The 14,124-nt window shown below is 45.1% G+C and overlaps 1 protein-coding gene across 5 annotated transcripts in view; it reads left to right on the top strand.

Moving 5' to 3' along the window:
* MICU1 (mitochondrial calcium uptake 1) overlaps positions 1–13,968 on the top strand; it is an 88,045-nt gene extending 74,077 nt beyond the window's left edge. For all 5 annotated transcript variants that reach the window (XM_041404811.1, XM_041404810.1, XM_041404807.1 and 2 more), the window contains 4 exons: positions 993–1,130; positions 6,221–6,329; positions 11,725–11,814; positions 13,283–13,968. In XM_041404811.1, coding sequence (XP_041260745.1) covers positions 993–1,130; positions 6,221–6,329; positions 11,725–11,814; positions 13,283–13,446 — 501 coding nt within the window. In that variant the 3' untranslated portion in view covers positions 13,447–13,968. The remainder of the gene's footprint in view (positions 1–992; positions 1,131–6,220; positions 6,330–11,724; positions 11,815–13,282) is intronic.
* Positions 13,969–14,124: the final 156 nt, after the last annotated feature.

Genomic DNA, 14,124 nt, shown 5'->3' with positions numbered 1-14,124 from the left:
ATTTAGATTTAGATGTTTATTATTTTTATTTATATTATAAATTGAGTTTTACAGTATTGTATTAATAAGTTATAAAATGTTTAACTGTTTTTTAAGGTTAGACTATTTAATTAAGAAATGACACTTAAATTATTTTTACTTTTAATTTAATTACTTGAATTCCACAATGCTGACTTTTTTGTTTAATTTTAAAATATTACTTAAACTTATGAAAAAGAAGGTGAAGAAGAACAACTAGCTACTGTCTTAAAACTTTTATTTTGTCTCTATATATTGTTAAATTTTAAATTTTAAACTCTAAGTTATCTACTCTGTGATATTACACACTTCTAATTAAACTAAACACTCATAATCTTAGTGGTATCAATCAATTTTGGGAGCTTTCTCTACACCCTCAGGTCACATGAAAACTCACCTGAAAGGTGCCTGTGCTCCGCTGGGGTTGGTCTCTTTCTCCTGACAGCACTGACAGAGGACACAGTCTCAGGCTGCACCAAGGGAAATATAGGTTGGATTTTAGGAAAAAGTATTTTACAGGAAGGGTGATAACTGGAATGGCCTGCCCAGGAAGGTGGTGGAGTCACCATCCCTGGATGTGTTTAAAACAGACTGGATGTGGCACTGTGTGCCAGGGTTTAGTTGAGGTGTTAAGGCTGGGTTGGACTCGATGATCTTGGAGGTCTCTTCCAACCCAGTGACTCTGTGAATTCTGTGAAATGCAGTGTTAGAGTCTGTTGGTACAGAAAGTCTAAAATTCTCAGCATCCAGGACTCCAACAGAGGCTTCTCCCAAGAGCTGTCCAAGGAATTGCACATAGGGCCAGTGTGGAGAGACAATCCTGGGGAAAGCAGGTCCTGGAACCCATCAGCACTTCTCCTTCACCAGTGTTTCCTGCAATGTTAATTCCTTATGGTGCCTTTTTCATGCTTCACACCTCAGGTGGAGCTCTGTGCTGCTCCTGGTTTTCATCTCCCTGTTCCCTTCCCTCGCAGTTCGAGCGGCACGACCCGGTGGATGGGCGGATCACCGAGCGGCAGTTTGGGAGCATGCTGCTGGCTTACAGCGGGGTGCAGTCCAAGAAGCTCACTGTCATGCTCAAACAGCTCAAGAAGCACTTCCAGGATGGAGAGGTGAGTGGCATTCATGGAAAATTTGGGAAAATTTTTCCCATCCCCAGGCTGAGCTGAGAAATGAGTTAAGCGCGTCTTCTTTGGAAAAGCATCCGCTCCCTGTTGAGCCATGGGAGAGAGAGGGAAGAGCTGGGAGTGCAGTGGTTGGTGTCCAGTGCAGGCTGTAGGTTTGTTCCTTATGAAAATAGATGCTGTAATTTTAAAAATTCAATTTGCTGAATGGCACCCTGGGTCTGGAGCCAGAACAAACACTGAAGCCATGCTCTCAGTTCCTGACTCGACCTTGGATTCATTAGCTGCTGTGACCATGCAGTTTATTATTTAGTTATTAACTTCTGGGAAAAATTACTCACAATTTAGAGAGGAGTAAGTTTGCAGACCCTACACTCATTAATTCAGTGAGAGTCCTTGGAATAAGATATCCATACCACAAGATGTGCTTTATCAGGTAAGGCAAGTATGGGCTGAGAAATTACTGAGCATTAGAATTTTACATCTGCCCCTATAATGGATGTTCTTTTATTAAGCCAGAATGATCTTTTATTAAGCCAGAATGTTCTTTTATTAACTGGGATATAAACAAGCAATTCATCAAAGTGAGAATGGATGGAAAGTCTCTGGCTGGCTGTTTTAGAGCTGCTTTCTTCTGACATCAGAACCAGAGTTTATTTCTTAACTGGTTTAGGTGCCAAGTGTGTTATAAAACACAAGTTTTTACTAGGGTCTGCAGCTTTTTTTATTCCTGAATAGGATTCCTACATTAACAGGAATCATTTGATTTCTCCAGGAAAAAGTGCTTAAATGCAATGTGTGTCTAATAGAAAAATATCAGCTCCGGTTTTGAAGTTTGCAAATTGTTGATTCTTTTGCTGTGATTTTTTGAGTTTTTATCTATATATATGTGTATATGTGTGTGTGTATAGATATTACTGAACAGTAGCTGTGTGAGAAAAGAGGCAAAGGAATTTATTTTGGAAGATTTCCTTACAGCAGATGTTTTCTTCCTTTCATGTGTAAGCCAAGACCCTGACATCTGTGCCAGAGGAAGAACTTCTTGTTCTTACCTTATTCCTCATCCCCAAATCAGCCAGATTGTCTTTCTATTTACAGCCAGCCAGACTCAGAGCAAATCTTTATCTTCCTTTATTCCAAAGACTTTCAAGGAGAGAAAATGGGCAATAGGACAAAAAAATGTATTATTTTTGTAAGGAATAGAATTGGTGAAAAATTAATGATTCCTTACACTGGTAAGGGTGAAATGCCCAGAAACTGTCCTAAACTCACCCAGCAAGGCTTTCCCTTGGAAGTGCAGCTCTTTTGAGGGAGCTTTCTTATGGAATCTGCCAAACCTTCTCTTCTTTGTCTGATGCAATTACCTTGACTGCACAAGGCAACCCCGGCAGCCTCCCAAACAGCAAAACTCTGGGTTTAATCTAATCTTTTGCTTTTCCAAGGCTGTTATTCTGCATTCCTGCTTTTGAGAATGATAAGTTTTCTTCTATTAACTGCTAATCTGCTTTCATTATTTTTTTTTTTCTTGAGGAAAAATCCCATCTTACCCTGGATGGGTGAATTTTGCCTATTCAGCAGAGCTGCCACAGTCTGTTTTGTCTAACGTTGCTTATGAGTGTCCTCCCCAAATTGTACTTGCACAGCTGCTTGGTAAAAAGGACCTGAGTCATCAGCAATATTCACAAGCAATGCACTATTTGGTTTATGCCCCCATAACTGCTGGAAAACCAAGCTGTTTCTTCAGAAACCAGTGATTCATGTTCTCTCCCACATGGTCTTCGGGGGCCGGCTGGGGTATTAGCAGGGGGTGGCAGTGAGGTGGAATTCCTGGCTGAACCTGGAGTCCCAGGTGAAAAGGCCTCATTTTTGCAGGAGATGTTTGAGCTGTTGTGTTACAAGCAGGTAAGTGCTTCTGGAATCTCCCTGTTGATGTTCTGTGAGGATTACTTGGGTGATGAAGGAGTTCAACTGATTATGAATTAACAGCTGGAGCTACAAATGCCTTGAAAGATGTGATCATTCATCTGTTGACTTGCCTGAGGCTGTCCCAGTCTCTGATTTTTATTTTGTTTTGGTAGCTGGACCAGAGTTAATGCTGATGCCAGCCTCACCTATAGGATTCCTCAAAAAAAAAGAAATTTCACAATATTGATGGTATTCTTGCTACAGATATTCAGTGGTTTTGTCCACATGAAAGCCACAATTTGTAGGATACACTTGTGTCACTGTTTTTGTTTTTTCAGCTGGTGAAAGGACCACAAAGGCCAGGTTGGGTGGGGCTGGGGACATCCTGGGATAGTGGATGGTCTCCCTGCCCATGGGACACCATGGAATGAGATGGACTTTGAGGTCTCTTCCCACCCAAGCCATTCCAGGGTTCCAAACAGGGGACCATTATGCACAGACAGCAGTGCTGCTTGGCCTTGGCATCTGCCATTTTGGAAATTCCAGGAAAATACAAGGTTTATGGCTCTTTGCTTAGGACACTGCAGACCCCAGATGTCCCAGACAGAGCAGGCAGATTGCAGCACAATGTTTTCTGCTGGCCTGGAAGTGGCCACACCACCTCATGGTTCCTCCAGGCTTTCCACACTCCCAGTACCCTGCTCTGTCAGGAAGGCATCATGATAATTGCCAAGATATTTTCTCTTGTAGAACCATTGTACAAAACAGGGATCTTTGCATTGCTTCCTGCAGAAGTACCTGATTTATTGTTTGTTTTTTTTTTTTTTCCCTAGGATAATATTTCATTTAATTCTGCTGTATATCCTAGTGTTCCCCTTGGGAAGAGGAGCAGGCAAACATTCAAGGAAAGCTCCCTGCAGAGTCACCAGGGATTTCTTTCTTCAGTCAGCTCTGTTGTCCACATGTGCTCTCCCATTTTGCCATCTCATCCTTTTTGGCCCAGATCCATGAGTCCAGGGCTGACAAAGCTGCTGTTGCATGTGTCAGTGCACACGTAGATCATCAGAGCAGGGCCACATACTCACTTACAGCAAAGATAGGAACAAGCTGCAAATGTCTGTTTGGAAAGACCTTAAAAATGTTCTTTTTCTTTCAAAAGATTGGTGGCTTCTTCCTTGATTAGGAGTTGTTTGAACAGAGTTACAGCAGATTGTGTAAATTTATATTTGACAGTACCTGCTGAACACATCCAGATTGTGGAGCTGTGCTGTGTTCTGCAGTTTGGATTTTTAATATCTTGCTCTATCAATCTGTCCTGCCAGGCAGAATAGGAGGAGCCTGAACCTGAACTGTCTTGACAAGCTGATTTATGTCTCCCAGAGAGGGAGTCTGAGTGGTTATTACTGTGCTGATGATTCACCTCCTCCCTTGGCTCCATGCCGTGGCTCTGCTGGAGTTGGAGGCTCCAGCTCTTGTCCCAGTGATGCCTCAGGTTTTAGCTTTTATATTTTTCACATTCTGTGCTGCTTTAGACTGTGGGTCTGGGGGTCATATTAGGGGATGGTGAGCTCTCTGCACAGAGCAGGGAGACAAAACAATTCCTGCTCTAGCTGGGCACCAAGGACAAATGATCCAGATCTCAGGCCCAGAAGCACAAACAATGTGGGCTGAAGAGAGAAAAACAAGCAGGATGGGACTGCATGGGCTGGAGCTGGAATTGGACAATTAACTCCAAGATGCAAATGGAGCAGAACTTATGAGAGCCCCCGTGACCGGGTGTCCATTTTGTGACCATTTTGGTTCACTTTGGGTGCAGCCCTGGCTGGGCTCTTGTGCTGCCCAAGGTGGACCCATGGAGGAGGTCCTTTTAAATCCCTACTTTATTCTTTAACTCTGTCTAGTCTGTTCTAGGTCAGCCTTCTCAAGGCATCCCCAGCACTGCTGTGGTGGTGCTGGAGCTGCACAGGGTGATAAAATCAGGTGTCATGTAAGCAGATGGGGTTCAGAGCTGTGCTCATCAGCACTTCTTCTTCTGGGGATCTCAGGATGTTTTTCCATGACTATCCCAGAGTGTGGCTGTCAGCTCTCACCTGAGCACGTGCTCACCTGGCCAAGGTAGGTGAGCAGACAGGGATCCTGCCTCCAGCAGCAAAGCAAACTAGGACACTTCTGTGCTTTAGTGTCACCTTCTGCCACACTGGGGAAGAGCTGGATTCCCCCAGGGATCCCTGGATCTCTTGAGAGAGACCTTACAGTGCATGGGCTTGTTGAGTCTTTTATCTTTTTTTTTTTTTTTTTGTTAGGGTTGGGATTAAATGTGTGAGATGGTATTTCTTGTTTGGATTCAGATGTTTATTAGTTCTTATCTGTATTACAGTCTCACAAATCCTGAGTTCTACAGCACGTCACTAACAAACTACAAAATGGAGGGGTATCTCTCTCTACAAGGTCTTTTAAGGATAAGATGTTAAATAAGAAATGACACTTAAATTACTTTTTCTTTTAACTCAATAACTAACTACTTGTGACTTGCAATGTGGACTTTTTAATCCAATTACACAATATTACTTAAACTCATGAAGAAGAAGGTGAAGAAGAAGGACTAGTTTCTGCTCTAAAATTTTTATCTTGCTTTATATATAGTACTATATTTTAAAATCTTAAACTCTAAGTTTTTTACTATGTGATATTACACACTTTTATTCAAACTACACACCTATAATCTTAGTTTTATCATTTAATTTTGGAAGCCTTTTCTGTGGCTTCAGGTTGAATGTAGTGGTTTTTGGAGGTCACTGTCTGTCAGCACAGAAAGTCTAAAATTCTCAGTAACCAGGGTTCCAGCATGGACTGTTTGATATTGTCATTGCAAAGAGTGCAGGCTTCAAAAAAATTGGTCAATTCACCTGTTTGCAGTGGTCTCCTGCATCTGAGGTCTGCTCACCTGAGAGATGTTTTTCAGTCCCTTCCTGTTGTGGGACTGGTGGGGCCAGGAGGGGAGCAAAAGCACAGGTCACAGCCCACATCCTCAGGTGCCAAGGCTGAGTGTTTGGAGTGTGCAGATGAATCCTCTCCTGGCTACAGCTTTGGGCCAGTGAGTCACCGTGTCATTTCCAGGAGTGTCCATGATCTCCTTTTCCCATCACTACCTGAGTGTCTTTTCTCTGTCCTAGGGGCTGACTTTTGAGGAGGTGGAGAACTTCTTCACCTTTCTGAAGAACATAAATGATGTGGACACAGCTTTGAGCTTCTACCACATGGCTGGAGCTTCTCTTGATAAAGGTACTAAAAGCTGTGGGGTGTTCAGGTGCTGAAAGCCTGAGGGAGCACAACTCATGCTGTGTCTTTGGAGTTAGGAAGATGTCAGACAAGCCCAGGCTGACAGGTTAAAAATGTACCCAGATTGCAATTCCTCCCTGTAATGAGGTGCTTAGCTCGCTGCATCCATGGATTGAGAGGGATTTCAGGTTTTATACTTCCAGAGTTTTAGATACAGGGAGAAGAAAGGCTGACATGTGTAGCCTGGATGGATGAGGAAGCAGTGATTTCATGGTGGTACCTTCAGAAGGACCTTTCTGCTGTGTGCAGAGGCAAGGTCACCTAATGAGTGTGCCACAGGCTGTGGTTCCAGATCCCAGGGACACCACTGTTTCTTCTTCATCCCCATCTTCTGAAGTGACCTTTTTTCCTCTTTCTACAAAGGACTTCAAAAATGAGTGCAAAAGAATTCTTGCAGAGTTATCTTCTGTGGAGGTCTCTGATGCACGTGGCAGAGGCACAGCAGCAGTGGGGCTGGTGGTAGGAACTGTTCAACCCCTGTTTTGTTTCAGCTTTGCTCAAAAATCAGACTTTGCCTAGAAATAAGAGCTGGATGCTGCATTTCTGATTGGGAAGCCAAGCAGTGGCAAACACCTTTGGAGCTCCTGGGAGTGCTGGAGGGAAAGAGGGGCAGCACTGGAACACCACTGAGGTCCCAGACTGAGCATTAAAGTCTGTCCAGAGACTCTATTTCAGATAACCCACAGTCCAGAGGAGTGGGCTGAATAAACCTCAGAGCTGGTGTTTCCTGGAGACCTTGTAATAATGTGGTTTATTGATCAGACCAATTCATATCCTTCCCCTTCTCCTCATGTTTCATTTTCTGAGCTGGTCTGTCTCAGGTTTGCTCTTAGATCTGACACACTGATTTAAAATAAAAAAGGCAAAAAATGCCCAAAATATATTTCAAACCAAAGTCCCACTCTGCTGCCAGGATCTGTCACAAGTGCTTTGGTCTTTAGGTTTTTCTAAGAGGGATCTTTTTTTTTTCTAACAGACTGAGAATATTAAAAAAAGATGGCAAACTCATTAAAAGATTTTTAGGCTAAGTGGAAACTCTTGTCTGCTATAAAGTTAAAGCTGATTCGTTTAGGCAGCTGCAGAATTAAACATTTTGGAAGTCAGCTATTCCAACTGCTGCTGTTGTGGGAATATTAAGGCATTAATAGGTTTTGGGGCAGGGGAATTACAGAGGGAAACAAACATGTCACATCTCTTCTTGTGTGTGTCAGCAGCCCTTCTCATCTTAAATTTTTTTGGGGGAAATAATCTGTACTCTTTGGTTTAGATCATCATTACCTTAAGACTTCAAATAACCTGATAGGATTTTCTTTCATTTAAAAGTAAAATACCAAGTCTGGGTGTGCTGCTCTGAGCCCTTTCTGTAGCATCCCAGGGGAGGTGATAGCCCAGCAAATCAAATTTACTCAGACCCTACAGGAAATTAGCATTTGTCCTGTCATGGAATAGATATATTTTGCAGAATTTAGGTCTGTGTGCAGTTGGTAAATCAGTGTGATTGCTATTTAATTTTGTGCCATTAATGAGCTCATGCAGCCACTGAGCTGGGAGTGTTTGTCGGGGGTAAGGGAACCTTCCTTAGGCAGGGATCAGATTTAAGTCAAGTAAACCATAAATGGGGTGTGCCCTCCCAAAAGTGAAGCTTTCACAAGGTTGCTGGTTACAAACTAACAAATGTAAAAATTACACTGGGATGGGGACTAGGGAGAGGTTAGTTTTTGTAATAATTTGCTGCTAAGAATGCAGCAAATATTATTACGATTTTAAAAAGGGTGTGTAAAATTTCAGAGGTACCAAACAGCCAGAGCCTTGACAGCCTGTTTTCTGTGTTGCATTAAAGTTGCTTCTTCTTCTAAAAAGGATCACAAACCTGTATTTTAATGACCCATTTAAAAACACACAGATTATTTGTTAGCCCATCTTTCATTTTCCCAGCAACATAATAGCTGTCATTCTTCTAAATCACAAGCACTCCTTAGGAGACTTCCCCAGCCTGGGCTCAGCTGGAAGCAGGACAGGAGCTGAATTTGGTGCTTATTCCCCTTTTAGGAGGGTGTGAATTGCAGTTTTTGTGGCACTGTGTGCAGCCAGGCTTTCCGTGCAGCCCTTCTGCCAGCAGAGAGCTGTGGGATAACTCCTTTGGGATTTAGGGCAAGGCATGGATGGGCCAAAGCACAGGGAGACAGCTGAGCCCACTGCTGATCCGTGGCTTGGACAGGGCTGGAGCCCCAGAGAAGTTCATGGAAAATCATTTCATTTGAATGATGCTGCTTGAAATGGCTCCAGAGTGGACAGGGAATCAGGAAGGAGGCAGAGGTGAGCTGGAATGCAGTCATGGAATTTCTGCTTGCTTTCCTCTGCCTTGGAGAGGGATGGAAGAAGTCAGCCCCCCTGGAAGCACAGCTTGGATTGCTCCTCTGGAATTATGGCAGTGCTGGGAGGGGAGGACTTGGGAGGGGTCTCTGGGACCCTGGTGTCCAACAGGATCCCCTGCAGCTGCTCGCCCTGGGCCATCTGCAGTCAGGTCTGGGATGTCTCCAAGGAATCTCCTTCCTCTCCATATTTCTGGCTGTGGATATTTCTCCAACAGCTCTGCCTTTGGGCTGGGAGCTCTGTTTTTTTTCTTCCTGATCTCCATGACTTTCTGTCATGCTCCCTTTGATGTCAGAACAGCTTCTACTCAGCTGCAGGGCTGCAGTTTGAGAAGAGCAAGGAAAATTTGGTGTGCACACAGGATTGCACAAGGCTTATCCATCTCTTTCTTGGATGGGTGTTCCAGCACGTACTCATGCAAATGATTTGTAAAAAGTTCAATAGATTTTGGTAGCTAAACTGCCAGTGATAACATCCAACATTTCCAACTGGGAGCCTTGAAATGAAACGTGTGCATCAACGTGAGGCTGATTTCTGGGAGCCCAAAACACAACGTGTCCTGCCTTTCCATCCTGGAATGGCCCAGGGCAGGGAGCTCTGCTCCCATCACCCTGAGTGCCATTTGGAAAACAAAGGCAGCAGCCCAGCTGTCCATTCTTTTGGCCACATGTGTGATTAATCTCAAGTTGGAGGGAAAAAGTGAAGTTTGCCATCTGGCGAGGCTCTGGCCTGGAGCGAAGCCCCATTTGCAGCTCTTGGTGAGGCATTCTCACAGTGCAGTTCTGGGAATCAGAGTGGAAAAAGAGGATAACTGTGTCAGACTCTAAACTTGCATAAAATCACTCAGATGGCTCATTAAAGGAACCACTGGGAGATACAAATGCATGAAATTTTAGAAGCTTTTCGAGATGGAAATGTGGAACTCATTTTTGATGATATAAAATCCAGGAGAATTTCTATCCCTGAACTCCACACCTGGACAGGCTTTTGGAGATGTTCCCCAGACAGCACCTATTTCATTTTGTGAAATGGTAAAGAAATTATTCCAGCAGGTCTGCTTCAATTTTATTTGCCTACCTGAGCTACCCTGTGGTCTGGAGCATGTGTGTGGAAGTGAAAGCAGAGACACTTTCCCTCTTCCTTATGATCCCTTAAAAACCAGCACAACCCAGTCATGCAGCCCCTGTGAAGTCATTTTGGCATCAAGGAAGAACGATGGGATGGAGCTGACACTTGTGCAGTTGGATTAATAAGAGAGGAAGCAGGAACTGGTGGCCACGAGTACAAGTTCCAGCTGGGAAAACTGTGGCTGTGAAAAATAAACAGGAGGGGAGGGATCAGGAGACTCCCTGCAGAGATGGAGGGAGTGGGTAAAATCTCAGCAGAAAAACATAAAATTAAAGGAATTAGGACAAGGGGCAATGGTTTTAAATTGAAAGGAGAGATTTTGATTTGGTGTTAGGGAGAAATTGTTCCCTGGCAGGGTGGGCAGGCCCTGGCACAGGGTGCCCAGAGCAGCTGTGGCTGCCCCTGGATCCCTGGCAGTGCCCAAGGCCAGGCTGGACAGGGCTTGGTGCCCCTTGGGACAGTGGAAGGTGTCCCTGCCCGTGGCAGGGGTGGCACTGGATGGGCTTTAAGGTCCCTTCCAACCCAAACATTCTGGAATTCTGTGATGAATTCCACATGAATGAATGAAGAAATGATGAAGAAATTAAGAAATCATTCTAACTTTTTAGATGTAAGGCTACAGCCAAAGGGTACCTAGGGCACCAGGACTGGAGAATGGCATCAAGGTGAAGCACCTTGAGAGAAGTTCTACATTTACATCAAATTAAATTAAATTTGGAGTTGCTGTCTGAGGAAATGCAAAGTAATAACTGCTGACTGGAGCTGCATCACTTATGGAGAAAAGGAATTTCTCTCAAAAAGAATAATTACATGGGAAAAGCAGGGTCCTACTTGAGATTATATATATTTTACATATATACAATGCATCATTTCAATTTTCTCCTGCATTATTTAGTAAAAGGAGAGGTTTTATGGGGAAAGGACCTGATGGTGGCTGTGAATTCCTCTCAGAAAACCCCAGATTTCACTCAGGGGAGCAGAAATTGGGTGGAAGGTAATGTAAGCATCAATGAAAAAATCCCATTAGAAATATTTTATGCAGTTTGTAATTAATCCAGTTATGGTATATATTGGATGATTATTTTTTCCTTTCTGACACACTTAACTGTCCAGAATTCCTGAAGGACTGGGGGTGCAGAAGCCCATAAGATGCTGTGGAGGAAAGCAGAGGCTGTTTGTGGTCTCAGTCTGGTTTTGTGATGCACCATTTCCTTTTTTTCCCTTGCTCCACAGCTAAACATTGATCCCAGTTGCTGTGGATGGTGTTTCCTTGGGTCAGGCTTTGTAGAGAAGCAATTTAACTTTAAATACACTCACACCAGCCTAGTGAGGGGGCTTTTTTTTTCCCATTTGTGCAGCAAAATCAACTGCCTAACCCTGCCAGATTAATAGCTCCATGGATTGCCCTTTTCTAAAGGTGGGAATAAAACTCCTCCTTGCTTCTCTGCTGCCAGTCTGGGGAGAAAAGGGAAATAATTCCTTACAACTCCTTATTTTATTGCAAGGTTAATCTGGTCTGCTGCCTGCGAGAGGGTGAGTGGGTTCATTCTGCAATTACTGGGTTGCAACAGGAAAAGCAGGTTTTGGAATTCCCAGTTTTTGGAATTCCCAGTTTTTGGAATTCCCAGTTTTTGGAATTCCCTGCTTGATAGAGTTGCATTCCAAGGAATGCTTGATAGCATTCCTTGGAATGCTGTCAGAAGGAGCTGCCCCGTTGATCAAGCTCATTCCAGCCTCTCTGAAGACACAAAGGCCGTTTTCCAGGGAGGAACAGGAGTCTCCTGCTGAGGTGGGCACACCCTGCCCCCGAGTGACCCAGTGCCTCCCTGTGTTGCAGTGACCATGCAGCAGGTGGCCAGGACGGTGGCCAAGGTGGAGCTGTCGGACCACGTGTGCGACGTGGTGTTCGCGCTCTTCGACTGCGACGGTGAGTGAGCGCTCCTCGGCCAGGGGACTCAGCCCAGGGCAAGAAACCAGGGGAGGAGAGGGCTCTTCTTGCCGTGCTCTGTGTCCCGGGATCTGGGCTGATCCCCTGTCACATAGGTTTGCATACAGATACACACACTGTGTAAACCTTCTGTCAGGCTTTAAGGATTCTCTCCATTTCCCACATTCCCCCTGCCCTTTTGGGAAGGGTATCCGATGGTAGCCATGCTGTGAGATGTGCATGTTGGAGCACAGATGGGAGGGTTTGGTGTGCACACTTTGCTCCTTTCCCCCCCCCCCCACCTCCAGAGAACTCCAGTTGGTCTAACAAAATGTGCTCCAGTGTTGGAAACGAGCCGGGCTGGGGCTTTATCTCCAAAGTCCTAGACAAATGTCAGCTTAATTTTTAATTAATTAATAGCAGCTCTGTGCCCTGCTGGGAAGCTGGCTTTGCAGAGGGTGTGAGTGCCCCGGGGTAGGTGCTGTCACACTGAAGCACTCCGGGCTTGATTTAATGGGAGTTACTGGAGTCTTTGCCAGGTGACAGCAATTCAGATTTGGAAAGAAGGAAATTCTGCATTTGCCCAAAAGTGCCAAGCCAAAATCAGAGTCCTGGCTGGCACCCTGCTTCTCTAGCACAGACCCAGCATCTGGCAGCTCTGAGTGGCAGTACTGCTGCATAAGTATGAACATCAAAAAATGTATTTAATTCATTTATTCCTTGTTGTCCCTCTTGGTTTCAGCTCTGCCTGCTCCTTTGCACCTCCCTAAGGTCACATCTCCTGTTTTATTTTCCTCTGTGCTTCACTACCACTGTTGTGATACAATCTTCACGCCAGATGATCAGGCTGGAGATTAGAGTGAGCTGAAGTGTATCCAAATATTCCCTGTTTGTCTTCTCTCAGAGGAGAATCTCCTAAATATTTTGATAGCAAATCTTCAGGGGGAAAGACTCTGCTTGCCAGAGGAGTCCCCCAAGGAAGAAAACAAATAGAAAAGCAGGCACAGACATGTTTTTATAATTATTATTATTGTGTTGTTTTCACTCCATCAGTGTTTACAGACATTAAAAACCTGCAGCACTGAGGGAATTTTGATAATTGGCTGGAATTTTGCTGCACAGTGGCTGCATTCTCATAACCTCATTCATCAGATCAACAAATCTTCCCTTCCACTCTACTAGAAAAATTTGTGCACCCACAATTTCCTAAACCCCTTATAAAGCAGTGTTTCCTGGGAGGACAGGGACATTTGGTTTGCATTTGCTTTTCTGCCTCCTGCAAGCATCCATGGGGCTGGGATTTAAACTCTATGGCTCAGGGACCCTTGCTCAGCAGGATATTTTGGGAGGTGGGAGCCAAATGTGGTCTGTTTCTGCAGGAAAGGACACTCACGGCTGCTGCCCTTTAGAGCTGTCATTTCAAGGAGGTTGGTGGTGGGTCTCTGATTATTTTTCCTCCTTTTTGCAGGGAACGGGGAGCTGAGCAACAAGGAGTTTGTTGCCATCATGAAGCAGCGCCTGATGCGAGGCCTGGAGAAGCCCAAGGACATGGGCTTCACACGGCTCATGAGGGCCATGTGGAAATGTGCCCAGGAGACAGCGTGGGACTTCACAGCTCCCAAGCAGCAGTAGCAGGGTTGGGAAGGAGCACCCCCATTCCCTGGATCAGCCCATGGGCACAGCAGGGTGGCACCAGGCTCTGGAGAGGCTGTGCCAGGAGGATTTTGTCAATCCAAGTTAGAAATCCACGCCTGCTGTATTTGCTTGCTGCTGGCTCCTCCGTCTTCCTCTCTCTCAGGAACAAGGAAAGGACTTTTACTGCCACCCCCTCCGTGGCATGGTGTCCCCTGCTCCAGAGCTGGACCCCAAATCACCTTTATTTAACGCTATGAAAAAATGGCATGGGGGGTTCTTTTGATTCTCAGCCTGCTCCTGGGAAAAGCCAGGCAATTCCTGGATTTCAGCCAGCCAAAAGCTGCACCTGCTGCAGAAGGGCAGCTAAAAGCAGTGCAGCTCTCCTGCCCTTCCTGCCTTGCACCAGCATCCTGCAGCAGGAGCTCCCCAAGTGATTTCCTGAGTGGGGAATTGTCCCGGGGAGGGGCTGGCAGTGGTTTGTCCTCTGTAAAATACCATGTAAAGATGTTGCTCCCAGCAGCCTGGCTCTGTCTCTCCATTGCTCCACATGCTCCCCCAGGGCTGGGGCACTGAAGATGGGCTGTTCTGGGAGTGGGGGGGAAAGCCCTGTGACTTCCAGAGCTAGAAAGACCAAGGGGATCAATCACTCCTGGAATACTTTCTGCAGGGCTGGGG

Source organism: Onychostruthus taczanowskii, unplaced genomic scaffold (genome assembly GCF_017590055.1).
Source record: "Onychostruthus taczanowskii isolate IOZ18803 unplaced genomic scaffold, ASM1759005v1 scaffold22, whole genome shotgun sequence".
Classification (NCBI taxonomy): domain Eukaryota; kingdom Metazoa; phylum Chordata; class Aves; order Passeriformes; family Passeridae; genus Onychostruthus; species Onychostruthus taczanowskii.
This window is presented reverse-complemented; position numbering and strand designations above follow the sequence as displayed.